This window comes from Eurosta solidaginis, chromosome X (genome assembly GCF_040869045.1).
Source record: "Eurosta solidaginis isolate ZX-2024a chromosome X, ASM4086904v1, whole genome shotgun sequence".
Taxonomy (NCBI): domain Eukaryota; kingdom Metazoa; phylum Arthropoda; class Insecta; order Diptera; family Tephritidae; genus Eurosta; species Eurosta solidaginis.
Window position 1 is genome coordinate 96,538,501 of NC_090324.1, and position 22,792 is coordinate 96,561,292.

Sequence of the window (22,792 nt, forward strand, 5' to 3'; positions counted from 1 at the left end):
GAAAATTCCTAACACTGGCTCAGACGTTACGATTCTAAGCAAGTTATTAAATCTATCTCATGGTCTCTACTCCAGCTGAATTCCACGTCATTTCGCGTCAAATTGATTTAGCAGTATTGTGCGACAAGTTTGGAATATATCTTGCCAGGTATTTGTGAAAACTTAAGAATCTCAACACATCTGATTTACTTGTTGGCTTTTTCATATTCGAGACCGCGCCTCGATGTTTCTTATCCGCTCTAATGCTCCCTGATGATAAAATATGGCCCATGAACTTTACTTCTCGCTGTCGATGTTGTTTTTATTCAGGGTTGAATTTAATATTGTTCTTTTGAGCCCTATGAATAACTACACTCATTATGTTATCATGTTCCTGTTCACTTTCTGCGCAAATAACTATGTCGTCGAAGTGAGCGATGACAACCTGTATATCTCCGAAAATCTCAACCATTTTCCTCTGAAACATTTCCGGAGCACAATTAAGACCAAATGGCACCCGGTTGAATTTATACCTACCAAACGGCGTCATAAACGTTGTAAGGTCTGAGCTAGGTTTATCTAGCTCCATGTGCCAAAATCCACTGCTTAGATCGAGTACGGAAAAAAATAGATTTCTCAACTAATCCCGAAGTTAAGTCATCGATTGTGTGTGTTAAAAAATTTTATCTTTTTATGCATTCATTAAGCTCATGATTTGCAGGACTGGAAGTGCAACTTTCTGGTATACATGATCGCTAGCGGAAAATCCCTCGAAACGGAGCTACGAAAATTGCAAACTTTATTTGGTTCATGGGTACGGCTGGTGCCAACATATATAACGCACTTTTTCCAAATAACGGGAAGCAAGACTCGTTGCTAGGCACAAACGAGGAACGAATGCTTCGTGGCAAAATAATTTTTGGGGTGTACGAAAAAAAGTTACAACTCAAGTTACTTGACCTTGGAGACGATCAACTCGGAAATGTAATCGATACGTGCAAAACATTCGATGCAGCGAATGCAAATAAAAATATTCTAGAAATGCCAAAGCAAGCGTCTGTAAATGCGGTTAAACCCAAGACTGAACAAACACAGATGCAAATACAGCCAAATAACAGGTTTTGTTTCAACTGTGGTGGACCATGGAAGGTTGGCCACGTGGAAGAATGTAAGTCAAAGGAGGTTGTGTGCCATAATTGCGGAAAAAAGGGTCACTTCAGACGCATGTTTCGGAAAAACAAAAAACAAGTCGATCACTAGCCGGAGAAAGGCTGTGGAAGAAAGGGCGTGCAGGATATTCATTGGAGTGATATTCAAGGTTTGGGTAATTGTTCTAAAAATTATAATATAAGTAGCTCATGCGGACCTAAAACTTTTAGAATTAATTCAATCGGGAGTAAACAAACGCGGTGGACTAATGAATACTTGGTAGGACATAACAATGTCAAATTTATATTGGATACGGGAGCTGAAATTAATTGCATACCTCATAAGTGTATTAAAAAGTTAAATAAAAATTTGAATTATCACGGAAATGATCTTAGCTTATTCGATTATAATAATAACAAAATTAAACATTTTGGAATCATACGATTTAAGCTATCGGATTCGAGTACAGGGACAGCACAATATGTTGAGTTTGTAGAAGTTGAGAATAAGTGCGAGCCGATATTGGGGTTGGAAGCATGTACACAGTTAGTGTTAGTTAAGCGCCTGGATATAGGAAGCGTTTCGTGCACGAGTCCAAAGGAACTGTTCATGGAACATCATGCGGAAATTTTTCACGGGCTTGGTAAATTCCCCGGAACGTTTTCAATTACATTAAAATAAAATTCAAAGCCAGTATTGCATTATAGAAAACGGATACCAAAATCGTTAACGAACAGACTAAAAGCGGAATTAGACACCATGACACAGGAAGGAATTATATCGCCGGTTAACTATCCAACAGATTGGGTAAATAACCTACAAATAATTGAAAAGCCTAATGGCAAACTCAGAATATGCTTAGTTCCAAAGCCGCTTAATGAATGCATAAAAAGAGAACATTTTTAAATACCTACAATCGATGACTTGACTGCGGGATTAGTTAAGAAATCTATTTTTTCCGTGCTCGAACTAAGCAGTGGCACATGGAGCTAGATAAACCTAGCTCAGACCTTACAACGTTTATGACGCTGTTGGTAGATATAAATTCAACCGGGTGCCATTTGGTCGTAATTGTGCTCAGAGGAAAAAAGTTGAGATGTTCGGAGATATACAGGGTGTCATCGCTTACTTCGACGACATAGTTGTTTTGTTTTATTTTATTTTATTTTTTATTTATTTAAAGAGAAACAACTAAAAATAGTTATTACACTGTGTAAAGCACTGGCTGCCAGGGCCATCGGCTCTATTTTAAACTAATCTATTGAACATGAGTTTTACTAAATTAATATTGGTAATTTGTTGGATATGTCTACTAAATTTAAATATATTTAATAATGGCTATCTGGAAAAATTTGCAAATTGCACATATGTTATCCAAAGTGATCGATTTAAGGTAGTTTGATGGTTTAGTATCTCCAAAGAAAATTCTTCTATGAGAAGCAAGTCCAAGACAGCCTTCGATTATATGCGCAATAGTTACGGATGTAGCGTTGCAAAACGTGCATGGTGGTTCAGCAGTGCCCTTTGGGAAGATGGTTGTGTGTCATAGTAGTATGGCCTATCCTAAGGCGTACATAAAGTTTTAGCTTGTAACAGGAGCAATCGGATGGATAGATAGGTTTTGTGCCAGTTGGGTTAAAGTGTTTGTAGCGATGTTGGAAATTTGTCCATTCATTTGCAAATTTCGTGCGGGTATAGGCGTTCCCCGCTTTAAGAAGGTCTAGGGCCGTTACGTGGTCGAAGAGGTGCAGTGGTTGTTTAGCAGCTAGCTTCGCTTTACCATCAGCTATTTCGTTACCTTTAATGCCTGCGTGACCTGGTATCCACATTATTTTTAGGTTGCCAGTATTTTCGTAGATTAGCTTTCTAATATGCATATGTCATATTTAGACCTTGTATTAGAAGCAAATTTTACTGCTTCGTGCAATGCTGCGGCTTCGGCAGTGAATACAGGGCACTATGTAGGGAGGGCACCGATAATAACTGTGTCACCAAGTTCGTTTGCAACAGCAAATGTAGTACTGTTGCTAGATTTCGAGCCGTCAGTATATAGGAACTCCCATTCAGTTTTATACGGATCGGTTTTTTCATGGAAATGTTAGAGGTATTCCCTGTTACTAGTTGAGCTTTTGTTGTATGAAAGCAGCCTGTTTATGAGAGAGTTTCTCGGTATGTGCCAGTCGGGGTTGTTGTCAATTGAAACCGGCGTCGATGGATTAATGATGTCCAGTTCCTTTGCTAATGCTATACAACGTCCGATTGTTGACTTAACCCCACAGCGGTTAAGGTCTTTTAAACTCTCGTTGACCAGTTGTAAAATGAGCTTGTTTTTACTAAAGAGTAGTCTTGGTATTAGTCTCACGGTGCTGCTTACAGCTCTTTCAGTTATCTGGGGTAGTCCGCCTTCCGCTAGTATCGCTCTAGTTGGAGAGGTGGGGAAGGCACGTAAGCTTCTTCTGGCAGCTGTATGATATGGATGATAGATGACCTTTAGGTTTGTTTTGGCGCAGTGTCCATATACGGGAAGCCCGAAATCGATTTTGTATAACATATGGGCTTTAGTTACATTGATGAGTACATTAGTATGTATTAAACAGTTTTTGGAAGTTAAATATTTGATAATATTCAGTCTAGACATTAGATTAAGTCTAAGGTTATTTAAGTGTTGCTTGAAAGTAAGTTTTTTATCGAAGGTTATGCCTAAGATTCTAAGGGTGTTCGAATGAGGAATGGGGGTGTTAAAGAAGGAAAGACTGGGAAAGGAACACTTATGCTTTATACAGATATGAAAGATTGAGGATTTGCTTATCGATATTTTAGCACCTGAGGACTCACCCCAGCTAGAAATATTGTTTAATATATCTGAAAAGACAGCTTTCATGCAGCTTAGATCCTTTAGATCGGAAAATATGAAGACGTCATCTGCGTAGATGAAATGATTGACAGGGAGAATGATGATATAATGGAGCTTAGTTCATTAAATGCAATGGTGAATAGAATCACCGATAAGGGCGAGCCTTCTGGGATGCCCTTGAAGAGCTGGTGGATATTGGATTTGTGGTTATTGACGCTAATGAAAAATTTACGGTTAAGGAGAAAGTTTTTTACAATATTAAATATTTTTTTGCCGATTTCCCACCGTTTTAGCTCTCGTAAGACAATATGCGCGCCTATGCGATCGAAAGCTTTCTCAAAGTCCATGTTATGCCGAGAGGGGTGCTTCTTTGATTTGAGTGTAGTAGAGGCTATATGTTCAAAGAGCAGCAGGGGATCAATTACTCCTAGGCCTTTTTGGAATGCGAACTAATTTGCGCTGATGAGGCTTTTGCATTTTGCAAACCACGATATCCTTTTTGCGATGATTTTTTCGAAGATTTTAGATATACATGGGATTAGGGATATGGGTCTGTAACTGGCGATTTGATTATCATTTTTTCCGGGTTTGGGAATGAAGATCACTGCCGCAATTTTCCATTCTTGTGGGAAAGTTCTTTCATTTAAAATGGAGTTATATAGATTAACTAGTCTTGCTTTAAGTACGAAAGGAACGTTTCTGAGAAATGGATATGATATTTTGTCTACGCCTGGGGTTTTTCCAGACATTAATGAGAGGGCCAAATTGAATTCTTCTATTGTTATAGTGCAGTCGATGATTATAGCTTCCGGGCAGGGAGAGGGGTTAAGATAATCATCTTGGAAGACTTCGTCCCTAAGATTGTTAAACTTTGCATGAAAGTTTGACTGATGCGAGTAGTTAGGTCAACTTTAGGCAAATTTTTCGGCAATATCAACTGGCTCGTATACGGCGCCATTTGGAGTTTGTATGAAAGAGACTTTATTGCTTTGATGGGAACCAACCTGTTTTAATATCCGATTAAATCTTTTGTGGACTAGATGTGGGGACGATGCTGGCAGTCAGAGTATGGAATGATTCTCTTTTTGCAGTTTTTAGTTCTCGTCGGAAAGCAGCATTTGCCTTCTTATATCTAATAAGTTTTTCCTGGGACATGTTGTGTTTGTAGTGGGACCACGCCGATTGTTTTCTTTTTCTAAGAACGAAAAGGAAATTCGACCGGTAAGGGAGCCGTGCTGAAAATTGTTTGGTGCAAGTTTGCGGGATTGAGATATATGCGGCAGGGCGAATAATTTTTTTTTATAGTGGCCGCTTCTTTATTTATCAAAGCGGAGGGGGGTTTATTTTTTTCAAGTGAAATGATTTCAGAATGGAATTTATTCCAGTCTGCTTTTTCTGGGATAAATTTGGCTCTCGGCTTGATGCTATAAGTATTGGAGGTGCTAAGGCTAGTAATTATGGGGAAATGGTCACTGTTGTGAAGGCCGTTGAGAGTTTTGGATGATATTTTTGGAGCTATGGATATCGATGAGAAAATAATATCTGTATGTGAAAAGGTTTGATGTGTAGAGAAGTGAGTTGGTGCACCATCATTGAGTACCGCTAGGTTCGGTTAAAGCACAATATCTTGGAGTATTTGTCCCCTACGGTTGGTAATTTGGGCACCCCAAAGAGCGCTCCAAGCGTTAAAGTCGCCTAAAAAAATGGTGGGGTCAGAAAAGTTTGAAAGAATATTAGAAATGTCGGCTTGACTGAAGTTTTGCTGTGGGGGTATATAGCAGTTTATTATAGATATTCTATAGCCAACATCTAGTTCCACCGCTAGCACCGCGATATTGGAGGTTATTTGGATTATTTTGTGTGTTTGCGATTTCCGGATTAATAAAGCAATACCTTGTTTGCAAGTGATGTTGGTCGGAAAGTTGTGAAAATACCCAACATAATTGTTAGGTACAAATGCAGTTTTATTTATTGGCAGGTGGGTTTCCTGCAAGGCTATGGTATCAGGTGAGTTTTCTTTTATGAGAATGTTTAGATCGGGATAGTTGTTAAACATGCCATGTATATTCCATTGCACGATCTTCATATTTTATTATTGGATTTGGGTATTGGGGGTTAGATTTGTGAATAGGGAAGAGGTGCTATTTAGTTGAGAGAGAAAGTTATTGAGAAGTAGTGAATTTGTTGTAGAGTATTCGACTGCTTGTAGTGAGAAGTTGTCCAGTGAGTTTGTTGTTGTTGTGTTTTTTTGATTTGTTATATTGTTCATTTCAAGTTCTTGAGATTAATTGTCTATTGCGTTTGTTTGTTCTAGTGACGGGTTGTTGTTGTTAGTTTATTGGGGGGAGGGGGGCCAGAGAACACGTCTCGCATACAGGGGATTTATTACAACGCTTTGTTGTGTGGCCGAGCAGCTGACAGTTTTTACACCTCATAGGATTGGGGTAATAGGGTCTTATTTTAGTTGAGTACCATGAAATGTCAATTTTCTCAGGAAGGTTATATAAGTCGAATGTAAGAAGCAAAACGCCGGTCGGCACTTGTTTGCCATCGACTTTTTTAAGAAATTTATAGATTGATGAGACACCCTGTTCTTTAAGGTTTTCAATAATTTCTTCTTCATTTACGTAATTTAAGCATGGTGCATAAATTGCTCCTTTTGAAGTATTGAGATTTTGGTGATATGAGATTTGAACGTCACAAATTCCGATGAGTTTCTTTGTCGCTAAGAATTTTTCAGCGATAATGCTATTTTTAACGAAAAGTAGAAAACTGCCATCCCTTAATTCAGTGATTTTCGTTATTTCGGAGCTTATGTTTGTTAAGGCTTTATGTACTGCGAAGCACGAGAATTTGTTTAAAGGTTTGTTGGTATCAGTCGCTTTTACCACGAGGTATTTTGGATTGTCTTTTGGTATTGATCGTAGAGACGGATATTCTAATTCTTCGTTTGACACTTTTTGCGTTTATATTTTGGGCTAGAGGCTAATAGGGAGCACCTATTATCCCCTAGTCGATGCTCGTTTTGGGCCATTATAGCACTTTTAACCTTAGTTCACCAGATCCTTTAAGTAAGGTAGTTACTAAAAAAAAAAAAGTGTTTAGCTTGAGTTTGCGAACCGAGTGCAAATAACACAAGAACACAAGGAGAGAGAAAGAAGTCACTGTTATTACTGAGAGACACAACCGTATTCGTCAAGTAGCAGTCGATGACTGACGACATAGTTATTTGCGCAGAAAGTGAACAGGAACATGATAACATAATGAGTGTAGTTGTTTATAGGGCTCAAAAGAACAATATTACATTCAAACCTGAAAAAATGCAATATCGACAGTGAGAAGTAAAGTTCATGGGCCATATTTTATCATCAGGGAGCATCAGAGGGGATAAGAAATATCGAGACGCGGTCTTGAATATGAAAAAGCCAACAAGTAAATCAAATGTATTGACATTCTTAGGTTTTCTCAAATACCTGGCAAGATATATTCCAAACTTGTCGCACAATACCGCTCAATTCCGAAATTTGACGCGAAATGACGTGGAATTCAGTTGGACTAGAGACCATGAGATAGAATTTAATAACTTGCTTAGAATCGTAACGTCTGAGCCTGTGTTAGGAATTTTCGATCCAAACCTTCCAATTGTTGTTCAAACGGATGCATCAATGGATGGACTAGGCTGTGCCATCCTTCAAAAGGGTCAGCCTATAGCGTTTGCGTCACGAACCTTGAAAAAGAGTGAACAGAGGTAGGCACAAATAGAAAAAGATCTCCTTGCAATAGTTTTTGCGTGCCAAAGATTTCATTTCTTTTTATATGGTTATGATTTTACGGTCGAAAGTGACCACAGGCCGTTAGAAGCATTAGTTAAACGTTCCATAGATGACGTCACAGTGCGACTACAACGCATTTTTATGTTTCTCTTAAAATATCCTCAAAGAAATACTTGTAGCAGATTTTCTATCAAGGGCACAACTTCCAGAGATTACGGAAGTGCACGGTTTATCGGGAGTCATACACGCAGTCACATAAGCTGTGTGCATGACGCCAGATAAACATGAATTTTATCGGAAAGTTTTAAACAATAACGCAGAATTTTCACAGCTATATGGATACGTAAAAAAACGGATGGCCAAAGTGCCATCAAATGGATAAGCTATATCAGTATTTTAAAAAATTCAAGTCCGAGTTGCATTTTGAAAACGGATTACACTCAGAGAAAAACGCCGTTCTAAAACGCAGCACTACCGGACTTAATGTTAGCTTTTTATGTTCTTAATTTTGTGTTCTTGAAAAACGAACACTTTTTCTTGAATTCATACCACCCGTTCTTAAAACAACCACCTTGTTCTTGAATTGTGAAACATTTTCTTGAAAATAGAACGGCTGGTCTTAATATATGAACATATGTTCTATTAATGAGAACAATATTCTTAAATCAAGTCTAAGAGAAAAGAAACGGTAAAATCCGTGTGCGCAGCAGTGTTGCCGATTTGATCCATATTCAACATATTTCCAAAGAGATACTTTTTTTGGTACATTTTCGAAGGGTTATATCTTTTTCTGCCCTTTCTCGCTATACATATTTAAATTTCCCCGAAATTATTATACATATCTAAACCCAAATAAAATACAGTAACAAATTTTAAATTATAAGACGATTTCTTTTAATAAAAAACACCAGAATTCGTTAAAAAAGCAAACAAAATTATTTATATTCACAGGTTCCATCCGAATATGTTTTTTTTATTTACTTTCTTACTTTTTAACAGAAACATTCTATCTCACACCGAAGGGCCTGGGTGCAAGTCCAGGGAAAAGCAATATCATACTTAAGAAACAGGTTTTTAAACGGGGTCGACCCTTGGCAAACTTTCCGAGCAAATTCCTGCCATGAAAAGCTTCTCAGCGAAAATGCATCTGCCTTGAAGATGCTATTCAGAGTCGGTAAAAATAATGTTGGTCTCGTCCCGGCAATTTGTAGGAAAAATTATAAGTGCCACGACTCATATTAGAAGAGAAGTTCGGCCTAAATCTACTCGGAGGTATATCGCGCCGAGTTATTAATGTTATTAGTTGTTGAATTGAAAAATGCGAGGAACAATACGAGCTCTCACACATCAAAGCAAATCACTCAATACTTAACGATTGCGCACCCACTTACTTCAGGTTTTTGAAAGTTTTTCTATGGCCGAAGAAGTTGTTAACGCGTTCAAACTCATGTATTGTTAGTGACGTTATCGGTGTAGAGAAAGTCCCGCAAATTAATTTGAGTGAATCGGGATATACTCAAGCTTTCATAAAGAATATTTCGAAAAAAATAAATTCATTTGCTGTTGAAGTATTTAATTTTATTTGCTATTTCCGCATTATAATAACATGTTAACTTCCATAACAAAAATAAAGGCAAAAGAAAATCCTTCTAACAGCAAGAGCTACTTAAATTTGGTAACTCTGTTTGTAGTGCTGCTTACAGTATTTCGCTGTTCACTTTAAGGCTGTGTAATGACGCTTTCTTTTTACGCGATAGCATGAAAGCAGCTCCATAGTCGGTATAAACTAAATTTGTTAGCGCCGTTTGACTTGATGCGCAAAACGAATTAAATTTGTGTCAGACATTAGTTAGCACTGGTATAAAGCTTACTACTCACCTCCCAAGAAATCGAAAATTTCATATAAAAACCGCTCAAGAAAACTTTTCTGTCATAAAGCAATACTCAGTTCATAAATAAAAATACTACACTTTTCATTTACAACATCGAGAATCGTAATACATATGCGCATATATTGTATATATATGCTCGGCGCTGGTAATTCAGCTTTAGGACCTGATAAATTGATTTCCCTGTATCTTTAGCTCACACGCACCAGCTTTCGATAACCGAATTTATCTGTTAGCAGATGTCGTTCTCTTCATAATGCCCTTTACAGTTGCAAGTGAAATCGGTAAAACTTTATCAGAGGGGTAGACTGCTAAACCACTTCCAAACATGTCGGGACATGTATCAAATTACTTCTTTTGACCTCGTTATGAATAATACGAAGGCGGAAGTTAAAAACTTTACTTTTGTCAAGAGATATTTGAAAAAAGGAAAAGGAAATTTCCATTGCTTTTGTATTTGGCATAATTTCGTTGTACACACCCCAATGCAGAAAGGTATTCTGTGCCGAAATATTGTGGATCGCGTGGCCGGTGCTGGACCCAACCAAGGTTATATTTTAAAAGCGCAGCCAAAGATAGCTTTTTCGAAAGGTTTCTGCGCAAAACTACTATAGATCCCGCCGACTTTAGATCGGTTTGGAGTCATTTCTTGGTTTTATGCTACAGGCGTCATTGTGTCACAATTTTACGAAATAACGTATTAGCGCGAGAAGCGCTACGCTACGACAACTCAACGCTGCGCATATTTACACAGTTTCACTGGTGTCTGATTAATAAAATTCTTGGCGGAACATACAAGATGGTAGCACGGTGACATACGTACAAACATAAATAAAAGTTCAATGTGCTTTGTTTTTGTAAATTGATGGACTAATGTCAAAATCGTACTATGCCGAAAGTTGATGTATCAAACATATTAAAAAAGTACAAATCAGCTCCCACCCTACTGCCACCTCGTATAGCTCTGCCAAGATAAAATTAAAGCGCATTAAATTTTTCGTCACCGGTGCTTTCGGTACACAGTTTTATTACAATTTCTTCTACTGCAAAAATTGAATAAATAATTTAGTTGGTGTGAAAATGGATGAAGAAAACTTGTGCAAGTTCCTCAAAGAAATTGATATGGAAAGTGTTCTTCCATACCTTAAAAGTGAGTTGTGAAATAAAATAGTACCTAAATTAAAAATGGTGGCCGAAAGAATGGGAAAAGCCTAGAACAGTGTCGACTGCTAATACTCGTCGAAAAATATCGAGAGCGGTGTGAAAAGACGCAGTTGAAGTTAGAAATATTTCATGTGGTTGTTGTGCACTGGGATTTATGTGTATTTAAGGAGCATGATGCAATATATTTGAACAAAAAATTTACAGATGCGATTTTACTGCTTGAAGTACAGGGGACAGAAAACTCTCGCTTGTTGATAACATGTTCTTTCTTGTTCGTAGTTTTAAATATTTGCTGTTCAAGCGCATTTTTCTACAGGTTATGGTTCTTATTATAGATACGGCTGCTATTTTTGATTTTAATGTTAGTCTAGTAAAATGTTCATCGTAAACTCCTCGCCAAATTATACTTGAAAGATTTGGTAATTCTTTACGACAGCATGACACTGCTAATACGCTTCCAAAAATATCGGGAGGGGTATCAAACGACGCGTATTAATCTCGGGAACAACAATCCGAAGGCGGAAAATAAACGTTTTAAGTCGTTCAAAAGATATTAACAAAAAACGGAAAAATTACCCACGGGTCCCTCCGAAACGGGGGGTGGGATCCATAGTATTTTTGCGCAGAACACATTTCTGCATTGGCGGTCTTCGGTCGCGCTTATAAAAAATTACCCTGGGTGGATCCAACACCGGTTCGTAGACCAAAACTATATCCGCGCAAAACATTCATGTGCACAATTTTTTGTGTGGGTACGGCAACATTATAACAACCACATGAAAATCTCTAACTTTAACTGTAAATATCTCCGGACAGAGATAAAATTATTCTTTTCCGCCTTCGTATTATTGTTGTCGAAGTCAATACGCGTCTTTTGATACCTCTTTCGATATTTTTGGACACGTATTAGCAGTGTCATGCTGTTGTATAAAATTACCTTTAAATTTTTGTTTCTGTCAAAAGATATAAGCAAAAAATCGGTTCAAATTTTCATTTGGTTGTTTTTTGCCAGATTTGTTGTACACACACACACTAATGCAGAAAGGTATTCTGCGGGCATTTAGTTTTGATCGCCAAACCGGTGTAGGACCCAACTAGGGTTATTTTTTATAAGCGCGGCCGAAGGCCGACAACGCAGAAAGGTTTTCTATGCCAAAAAAAAGGTATGGATGGAGCCCCAAATTTGGAACTCTCTCGGGGTCATTTTACGGTTTTTTGTAAATAACTTTCGACAGAAATAAAAATTTTCATTGCCGCTTTCGAACTCTTAAAATGGAGGTCGAGACGCATCTTTTGATACCACCTTTGATGATTTTTGATAAAAATTATCTGGTGCTCCGTCTTGTTAAACGTTACCGTATGTAACTACCTCTAAGAATATTCAATTTAAAGTTCATTTTCGAAATATTGGCTTACCTGTGGCGTTATTTGGCAGAAGACGCACTTTTGCTGCTACTTAAATGTCACATAACGCGAAGGCACACAGTAAATATAAAACATATATTCAAGATGTCGCCACGAAAACTGCACATCAGTGCACTCTGAGGAAAAAATAGCAGCCAATTTTTAGGTTTTGACTTTTCGATTGCTAAATACACACTTTTTTGGCTATACTGACTTATCTGTTACCACGTTTGGTTTAATTTTAGGGAGCTTCAGCTCAAAATATATGTATGAACAAAACTTAGCATGAACCAGTAAAACCTTTTCCTTTCCGCCTTTGGATTATTGTTGTCGAGGTCAATACGAGTCTTTCGACACCTCTCTCGATATTTTTGAACGCATATTAGCAGTGAACCCCTGTTGTTGGTTTATTTATATGACCATATTAAACATTCAGGCCATCCCTCCCTCCCCACCCCCCTAGTTCTATGAGGAGCTTAGTGTGAGTGAGTGAGTGAAACAAGATTCGCCGCGGGTAGGTGAGGTTGATAATTGGGTCGGGGAAGCTACATATATATTGCGCTGGCGACCCCTTGAGAGGGTTGCGCTACATATCCCTTTAAATCCCGTCAACCCCTGTTCTAAATCATTACCGAAAGAATGAATTGCGTCATTTTACTTTTTGTTATTTCACAGGTGCGGAAGTCACGTTTGAAAGTTTAAAATACTTGAAAGGCGAAGACTTAAAAGAGGCAGTTCCACCCTTAGGATTGCGGGTTTTATTTCGGGAGAAGCTTTTCGCTTGGAGAAAAGAAGAGGTTAAATTTATACAGATAATTAAAATATGTGTTTAATAAACTGTTTATCATTTATTTATTTAACATGCTGAAATAGTTTGGAATTGACGATGATACACTGTCAATGCCCTCGAAAGTAGCTGACTGGTTGCAGAAGCAAACAAGTAGTACACATTCACCAGCATCAAGTTTTTCAATTGAAAGAAACGTGTTAAAAAGGGTAAAATAAAATAATTTATACAATTTATAGAGCTGTTGTTGTCCTGCTGCAAGAAGCTGCTCCTATGATAGGATGCGAAAAATCGTCCCGTTTCTGCATTAATATTACATGGTAAAATTTCAAAAAATGTAGTTACGAGGTTAACGCAAAAACGGTTGAAATTAAATGGGGTTACATTGAAATAACAGTTCTTGGGCGGGTGTGAAACCCGGTAGAACCGATTGTCGGACTAAGTCAATAATAATAATACTTTCTTATAGAGCTTATCTGATGCGAATCATCAAAAGGCAAAGCAATAGTTGAGTCTTATAAAGAACATAAGGCACTTAAGTTTAGCGACAGAAATGACTTAATTGACATCATAATCGAGGAAATAATAAGCACTAGTCTTGTACTTAAGCCACATGATTTTGACAACTTATTCCATGAAGTTTGTTGTATGCTCCCCAATGAGAATGATATGAAGGTAGTTTGGTTATAAGAGCTTTTGATAATAACCCTGGGACCGTATCATGTGTTACGTCTCACACTTATTTATTTAGTTTCGCAGTTTCTCTTTTTCAAATTGAGTGAAGAGTGGATAATACTTTCTTATAGAGCTTACGAATTGTAACACACGATACAGATCCTGTTTCTTCTGACGCGTATGTGTATATGCACTTAATTTTTTTTTTATGAAAAATCGAAACACTGCTATCTGCCCTTATTTTATATAGAAATTTTAAGTGCATACGCATATATAGAGTTGTTACATTTGAAATCTGTTTTATTCATGCATTGTATTTTTTAATTTTTTTTAATTTTTAGGACTTTTGTTACATACCTCGAAAAGCGAATAACAATGCTAGCGGAAAATTGTTTGCTAAGTACAAAAATAAGGCTTGCAAAAGGCGAAAGTTAGATTTATGCTTACAGGATACCGAGCCATTGAGTTCGAGTGGTGGTGCAGTGGAGTTCGATCAAACAATTGGATTAGCTTTAAAAACTTCCCTAAACAGAGACAGCGCGAACTGGGATGACATATGCGACAAATGGAAAAAGACCTTCCACATGCGTCAAAGTGAACTAAAAGAACTAGGAAGCTATGAATTTTTATTAGCTTGGTCCAAGCTGTCTCACGCAAGAGCTCCAGAATTGGTAAGGCTTATTCGTAGATAGCAAAAAAAATGCATATTTATGCTTCTGGCAAGGGGACGACGATATGCTAGCAGTTTCGACGATGCATACCTACATACAAACAGATAATTTAAAATATATATATATATAGATCAATACAAATACAAATATGCTTTATCACGACGACTATTTAAAATTTTTTATTTTTTTTTGCAGATTAATATTGACTTCGAGTTATTATACCCATCAAAAGGTCTATTGCTGTTTTCGAAATGGGAACATTTTAAAAACGCCATTACCAATATTTATCATACCGATATACACAACGACTACTGTAAACAATTATTTGGAAAAGCAAAGTCCTCGACCAATAAAGGTTGGTTTAGAAATATGTAAATATCGCTTTAAATATGATTTTTAACATTTGGGCAAACGACTGTTTTCCACATCACAATATTTTTAAAGTTATATTAAGAAATATTCGTAAAGGGCCATTTACATTGATTGTTGTTTTTGTTTTTGTTATCAATCTATGCATTAGTTCCGAACAATATGTAAATACATACATATTTAAATTTAAATAAATATATGTATATACCTGTTTTTCTAATATTTTCTGGACTAATACCACTTGCAAAAATAACGGCTCATATATCAATGTAAACTGCTTTATACTTTGAATTGCTATTTTAATTAGTTAATATTATTTATAAACAATTTCTTACTAATTGTATCCCTTGTCCAATAGATGCGCAAGATTACTTGTATACTATTTTATTGAACGCAATTTTACCATCGACATCAAGGTTTATAGCAGGCATGCTTAACCAACGAACCGATATCATTTCGTTACGATAATTAACGTTAATAAACGAAACAAAGTCATTTCGTTTCGTTTATTAACGTTAAAAACGTCAAATTAACGAAATGATTTCGTTTCGTTTTCTGCCATATCAAAACGGAATCAAATCGTTTATGTTCATTATTAATTTCAAACTATGCTGGCAAAGCTGATTGATGGCGGAGTCATTAAAGGTGAAAGCAATAGCCAAGCTGATTGCAACTTTTCTCATGAATTTTGACAGTACGAACATTTCTCAGAGTGTTTTTGACATTACCACCAACGAATTACACAAACAAATTATATGGAGTTTGTGTGTGTATGTGCGCTCGTTGTTAACATCTTACGGCTTCACCATGGCTATAGCATTGCCAGCACAATTCAAACATAAAGTATCACGTTTTTGTTAACGTTTTTAACGTTAATGAAAGCTTTTCGTTTCGGTTAAAAACGAGATACAATTTATCTTGATAATTTCTTTATCGATAGTATTTCGAAGTGTTTCAACGGAAACGGTGGAAATTTTTTGATAAACGATTAGCTTAACGTTAAGGAGCATCCCTGGTTTATAGACAATTCGGGCAAGCGAAATAAAAAAGTAACAATTGAAGATGCACAGGAGAGTCTGGTTCTGCGAGTTGTCACAATAAATGATTACCAACGACAAATCGACGCAATTATTTCTAAATACTACTCTGCTGGCTTAACAGTGCAGCCTTTCATTATCGTAGAAGGATTGTCTGAGATAGACATCACAAAATATTATGTGTATCTTGATAATACGCTCTTTCAAATGAATTCATTCATAGAAAGTTTAGATACTTGTTTTAAATTATTTCAAGTTTTGTCATTAAAATATCCTGAAGCATGTGGTAATACATGGTTATTTATTCAAAAATTTTTTTATGAAATATGTACAGTATTTGACAAAAAGTCTGCTAATGTCACTTCACTTTTAAAGTCTTTAACTGACAATATATAACTGCCTCAAAATGTACATTTGCTTCAAGTGCCATAAAAAATTTCTAAAACCTAGGCTCTTGATAACTCATTTTAAAATTGATCACTAAGATACAACGAAAATGTTAAAGATTCTATGTATACAAGGAAATTGTAATCAAACATTTACAAATTTTACTTATTTTCGATTACATTTGGAAAATAAACACAAACTTGGTAACAGTGTTGACAAATTGAACGCTTTTCCAAGTTTTTGCACAGAAAAATTAAGTTCCATAAAAGCAAATATACAAGCTCAACCAAAACGAACTGAATGTATATCGTTGCATCAAAAAAACTATACACAAATTTCTAGCATTTTAAATAACCTTAAAAAAAGAGCGCTTAGTTTGTCTTTAAATCTGTATCAACAAAGTTCAATGGCTCGTAACCAAGTAATAGATATCCAAAACGAGACTTCCTCATTGCTTTTATTAGTTTCAACTACCATTGAGGGTTGCTTCAACCAAACTGAAATAAGAAAAGATGTGAATTGTATTTTGAACTTTTGCAAAGATCCGTTTAAAGACATAAAAGCTGAACATAGACTGCTTAAAATTTTGAGTGAAATGAATTTATTCGAAAGTCACAAATCGTTTACAATAAACGAAACAGTCTCGCAAGTATTTAGTCAAGGTAACCCAACTTTACAACCGAAATTTTCAAATATCTATGTAATGCCATTAAAATTTTATTTTAAATCAATCTTCCAAATACGTCAAATTTTAGATGTCACTTTAGAAAGCACAAATGCACACAGACATTCCGATTCTTTGAACAATTTCGTAAATGCAGATTTATTTAAGCGACAAGTTACCCAGTTCCCATTTAATTTGACTATACCGTATATTCTTTATTTTGATGACTTTCAAATAAATAACCCACTTGGAAGTCATACATATTCTATTTGTGGGTGATACTTAAGTTTTCCAACCATGCCTCAACACATCCTATCTAAGTTAGACTATATATTTTCTGCTGCTTATTTATCAACAGCTTGTCTAAGAAATAATGGTAATGAAAAATCTTTTTACCATCTTGTAGAAGAGTTAAAAGAATTGGAAGCAGGAATAGAAATAATAACCGGGGGGAAAATACTCAAAATTCATTTCGTATTAGGTTTGATTGTCGGCGATAACCTAGCGGTCAATAGTACCTTAGGATTTGTACAGTCATTTACTTCGAAAAGATTTTGCCGAGCATGCACCAGATCAAAGGAAGAAATGCAATTTGACACAACTGAAATTTCTACCTCCCTAAGAACTGAAAGTAATTACCAAAGAGATTTAAAGCTAAACAATTATCAGGAATCTGGGATTAAAGGCAATTGTATATTTGAAGACTTTCTAGCTTCCATGTAGTAGATAATATTTGTTTTGATATTATGCACGACATCTACGAAGGTGTATGCAAATACGATATCTGTAATGTTTTACTTGCTTTAATAAATGATAATGTTTTAACTCTAAATGATGTAAACAATAGAAAAGCTCTCTTCCCCTTTGGAGAAATTGAAATAGGTAACAACTCCATATCTTTAACTTATTCAAGACTTAAAGCATTCATTTTAAAAATGTCTGCTAGTGAAACGATGTGTTTTGTTAATTTTTTACCCCTTATGATAGGTGACCTTATCCCTGAAAATAATAGGCATTGGCAGCTGCTAGTAATACTGTTGAAAATTATTGAAATACTTTCAAAATCGACCTTTAATTCCGAAGACCTGAGTAGTTTAGAGCTTTTTGTAAAGCAGCATCATTTAATGTATATAAATCTATATGGTCCTTTGAAGCCTAAACACCACTTTCTTGTTCATTATAGTTCTGCTATAAGGAGGTGTGGGCCTCTTAAATATATGTGGTGTATGCGTTTTGAAGCAAAACATAAAGAAGCCAAAGCATATTTTAATAATACGAACTCAAGAAAAAATCCTTCTCACTCTCTAGCTATTAAGACTGGTATGAAATTTGCTCACTTTTTGTTGACCCATGAAAATGGCTTCGAAACTACTTTCAGTATTAAATCTTTGGTTTTTGTTAATTTAACTAAAGAAGAATATTTTCGCAATGTACAAACAACCATTAACATTGATTTTGAAAACTGTGAAATAAGTTATGAAATATTGTTTAAAGGAACTCGATACAAAACTAACTATTACTTAGCTTCTAATAATGTGCATATTGAACTATATAAGATAAAATTTTTTATTATTCAGAGCAGTAATGTGTATGTGCTCTGCTGTAAAATTGACGTAAAAGAGTTTAATCAACATTTACAATCTTACGAAGTTGGATCTGTTAAAGATAGCCTTTATTTAAAAAATATTAATGACTTTATAACTTTACCGATGCACCTTTATCCCATGAACAATGGGAAAATGTATTTTAGAATTAAGTATATTTAAGAGAACTCATAGGTTACAAGCAGTTATGTAAACGTGAAACAATCTTAATTTATAAAATCAAAATAACTGTTCAAAATCAAAAACTTATAACTAAAAATACTATTACTACTGTTTATTTCACTATATGTAAGTATTTTGAGAAGTACTTCGAGTTTATACATTGATTTTTTAAATATAGCATTACTCGTGTTGATACGTTGTAACGATTCATAGCATTTCGTTTTAGTTATAAATCTTCTTTCTAAACTTAATGGAGATTTTTAAATTTTCAAAAAACTTTTAGAAATGTTCAAGTAAATTATGTAAATAAAAAAACCGATAAAATCAATGAATTTTATTTCAACCAATTTCAACTTTTAAATGGTATGAAAAACTCCATGAAGTTTTAGACCATTTCACCTGAAGGCATTACCAATTTTCTCCCATCTAAAAAGAAATGTTGTGTATGTGTTACATACATGTATGTTAAAAAAATAAAGAAATTTGGAACGATTTTTAAAACATTGTAAAGTTGGACTTCGTTGAACCTAAATTCAATGGGTATTAAATAGCTGTTTTTTGACGTAAAGTACTAAAAAATATTTCGAAACGTTTTTGAGCTTTCCGAAATCTCCACAATGTTTCCATTAAAAAAATTATATTTATAACGAAGTTATATATGCAAATCATAAATAATAATTTTTGGTTCACTTAAACATGTAATTTTAAGAACTAACAAACAAATATCGCTCGTTTTATAGTAAACTGATGTAATCTATAATTTTAATTTTTAAATATTTGGAATTTTCATTTTTATTTAGGCGCAGTCTTTTCTCATCTTTTCTTTTATCTTCTCTTCTCATCTTTCCTCTTCTATTTCCTTCCATTTTCTTCTCTCTCCCCTTTCCTTTTGTTCTCCACCTTTCCTTCTCTTATTTTCCTTCTCTTCACTCTTCTTCCCTTCCCTTCTCTTTCCTTCTCCTCTTCTCTTCCCTACCCCTCTCGCTTAAATCGTATCATAAAGTATGAACATTTGGAATAAAAAATCGCGCGATGAAAAAATGAAAAAATCTCTATGCTTCTTTTCATTTCTTATCATTAAATATGAAAATTTGGAATAAAAAATCGCGCAAATTTCATTAATATACCAAATATCGGAATTTGATTCATATGCCTACAGTAACGTAATTGTGTTGGAACAAAACGTGCCCAATGGAAGAGTTTTTCGCGGATAACTTTTAAACGGGTAAAAAAAATTCCGCTTTCAGATTCTTGATCTAGACGTGAATACGCGTCTTTTGATACCTCACTCGAAAAAAGGCCCAAATTTCGGTGGGTACCATAAACTGCACAATTAACAAAAATAAAACATTGTTTGCATTTTTCCAAAAAATTAAAATTTAGTATTACATCAAGCTTTACTATAAAACGAGGGATATTAAAATTTATCAGTATTTTTAAGTAAATAAGAGAAATTTGACGAACATTTACAATTTTTCGAAGTTATATATGTTAACGAAAACCTTTATTAAAACAATATTTATGACTTTTCAACTTTACCAGTACACCAATATACCCTGAGCAATGGAAAAATTTATTTTAGAATTAATAATATTCATAAGAATTAATAGATTATAAGCAACGTTGTAAACGTGGTAAAATCACAACTCAAAAAGTTAAACGTGCTATTTTAGAACTAAAAACTCTATGTCGATATATTTAACTAAATGACATTAATTCATAAATAAATGGCATTGAAAAGGGAACATGTTTAATTTAGTGTAAATGGGGGTACTAAAAAAATTTGAGAATAAGCATATTCTGTTCATAAAACAATTACAAAATTGTCTTGAAATGAGCGGAAATTGTTCTCAATATAAGAACAAGACGTTCTTAAATTGAAACCTAATCGTTCTCAATGTAAGCCCAAAACCTTGTTGAAATGAGCGGAAATCGTTCTCGATACAAGCTCATAATGTTCTTAAATTGAGGCTAAATCGTTCTAAATACAAGCCTTAAACGTTCCCGATACAAGCTCATAATGTTCTTAAATTGAGGCTAAATCATTCTCGATACAAGCTCAAAATGTTCTTAAATTGAGGCTAAATCGTTCTAAATACAAGCTCCAAACGTTCTTGAAATGAGCGGAAATCGTTCTCGATACAAGCTCAAAATGTTCTTAAATTGAGGCTTAATCGTTCTAAATACAAGCTCCAAACGTTCTTGAATGAAAGCAAATCGTTCTCCATATAACCACAAAATGTTATTAAAATGAACCTGAAATGGTCTTAAAATGAACCAAAATCGTTCTCAATACAAGCACGAGACAGTCTTTAAATGAAGCCAAAAGGTTCCCCATTCAAGCACAAATCGTTCTTGATACGAGAGGAAAACGTTCTTAATACAAGCACAACATGTTTTAAAATGAACGCAATACGTTCGAAAAACATGCACAGAACGTTCTTAAAATACGAACAGTGCGCTCGGAAAAACCGTTCTTAAATCAAGCCCATCGGTCACGAGTTAAGAAAAAACGTACTTAACAGACTTTTGTCAACGAATGTTCTTAATTTTGAACTTGTTTCGTTCGTTTTAGAACGATTTTTTCTTTGAGTGTACTGCTTCTAAATCATAGATTAGTTGTACCTCCAGAATTAAGAAACAAAAAAGCAGCCTTTTTGCACTACCCCCATCTTGGTATCGAAAAAACTCTTGCCCGAGCCGAAGTGTTGTACTACTGGCCAGGTATGACTGCGGCGATCAAAGATTTAGTTATGTCTTGTAAGGCATGCGAAAAGTTCAAACGGGAAAACCAAAATGAACCACTAGTGCAAGAAGAACTGTCAAAATACCCACTCCATATTGTAGGCGTAGATTTATTTATATTGCACTTTTCGATATTCAAATTATTTAGTATCAGTAAAAATACGTTGCAAAACTTCAAACAACATAATTAACATACTATGCAATATTTTTGACTTACTCGGTTACCCAACCATAATCAAGTGTGACAACTCGCCCTTTTGTTCAACCGAATTTCGCCAATGAGTTCAATATTCAATTCAGGTTCTCGAGTCCCAGATGCCCACAAAGCAACGGACTAGCAGAAAAAGGAGTGTCAATTGCGAACTATATTCTGAAAAGATGTTTTATATCAAAGAGTGTAGACAATTTTGCATACCGACTATTAGAATATAATAGAACACCCTTAACGGGCATGCAGATAACTCCTTCCGAATTGTTCTATGGCCGACTAGTGAAAACTAAACTACCGATTTCGAGCTCACTGCTGATGAGAAACAGCGTAAGCGAAATTGAAGCTTCAAATAAGATAGCTAAAAAAAAGAGAACCGCAGAAGTATTATTATGATCGAAACGCTAAGGCATTACCTATACTAAATCCAGGAGATATCATAATTTTCAAGAAAAATAATAACGAATGGCATAACGGAACAGTAGTTGCGAAATGTAATGAACGCTTATACCTTGTAAAAGAAAATTTTAATAACCACTTCAGGAGTAATCGTCGCTTCATAGCTAAAGCTCGAAATAACGATTTAAATGCAAGTGAAGTGTTAGCAGGGGAAATAATGGATTATAGTAACAAAAACCAAGTATTCAGTTCGCCGCAAAGCTCAGTGAGGGACAGTCTGATGAGGGCAAATAAGGAAGTTGATAAGACGATAGAGAATTGTAATGTGTATGAACCTTCGGTTGCAGAAACGGTTGCGCCCACAATCGTAGTAGATAACGCAACAGGTTCAGAAGCAAAATCACAAGCAAATGAGCATGTTACAAAGCACATACTATGATAACCCCCTTAGGTAGTCGTAGCCCTGTGTTGAGGCCCTTAGTGTGATAAGCCAAGATGTTGATCAAGTTTGTTATCGATCAATCCTAAGATAAGTTCATCACTATATATCAGTAATTAAAAATTGTAACTCGTTCTCTACTTTGTAGACAAATAAAAACAAGCAAGGAAGGCTTAGTTCGGGTGTAACCGAACATTACATACTCAGTTGAGAGCTATGGTGACAAAATAAGGGAAAATAACCATGTAGGAAAATGAACCTAGGGTAACTCTGGAATGTGTTTGTATGACATGTGCATCAAATGGAAGGTATTAAAGAATATTTGAAGAGGGAGTGGGACATAGTTCTATAGGTGGACGCCATTTAGGGATATCGCCATAAAGGTGGACCAGGGCTGACTCTAGAATCTGTTTGTACGATATGGGTATCAAAT

The 22,792-nt window shown here is 35.4% G+C and overlaps 2 protein-coding genes across 2 annotated transcripts in view; both read left to right on the forward strand.

Annotated features, from left to right (window-relative positions):
- The window catches only part of LOC137235061 (probable serine/threonine-protein kinase dyrk1), a 112,085-nt gene extending 103,206 nt beyond the window's left edge, over positions 1-8,879 (forward strand). Inside the window, exons 5-7 of the mRNA XM_067758284.1 lie at positions 687-793; positions 1,579-1,771; positions 8,755-8,879. Coding sequence (XP_067614385.1) covers positions 687-793; positions 1,579-1,771; positions 8,755-8,879 — 425 coding nt within the window. The remainder of the gene's footprint in view (positions 1-686; positions 794-1,578; positions 1,772-8,754) is intronic.
- Positions 8,880-10,632: 1,753 nt separating this feature from the next.
- Positions 10,633-22,359, forward strand: LOC137235062 (uncharacterized). The gene is made up of 7 exons (XM_067758285.1): positions 10,633-10,794; positions 12,888-13,009; positions 13,086-13,208; positions 14,016-14,345; positions 14,541-14,700; positions 15,073-15,172; positions 22,065-22,359. The coding sequence occupies exons 1-7, from the start codon at positions 10,725-10,727 to the stop codon at positions 22,357-22,359; spliced, it is 1,200 nt and encodes a 399-aa protein (XP_067614386.1). The 5' UTR covers positions 10,633-10,724.
- The last annotated feature ends 433 nt before the right edge of the window (positions 22,360-22,792 follow it).

Bases quoted from the DNA above. Each gene is read 5' to 3' on its own strand.
- LOC137235062 (XM_067758285.1), top strand. From the start codon at position 10,725: ATGGATGAAGAAAACTTGTGCAAGTTCCTCAAAGAAATTGATATGGAA. The intron at 13,010-13,085 runs GTTAAATTTATA...ATGCTGAAATAG, and splicing joins TCGCTTGGAGAAAAGAAGAG to TTTGGAATTGACGATGATAC. The intron at 15,173-22,064 runs GTTACGATAATT...TAACCACTTCAG, and splicing joins CAACGAACCGATATCATTTC to GAGTAATCGTCGCTTCATAG.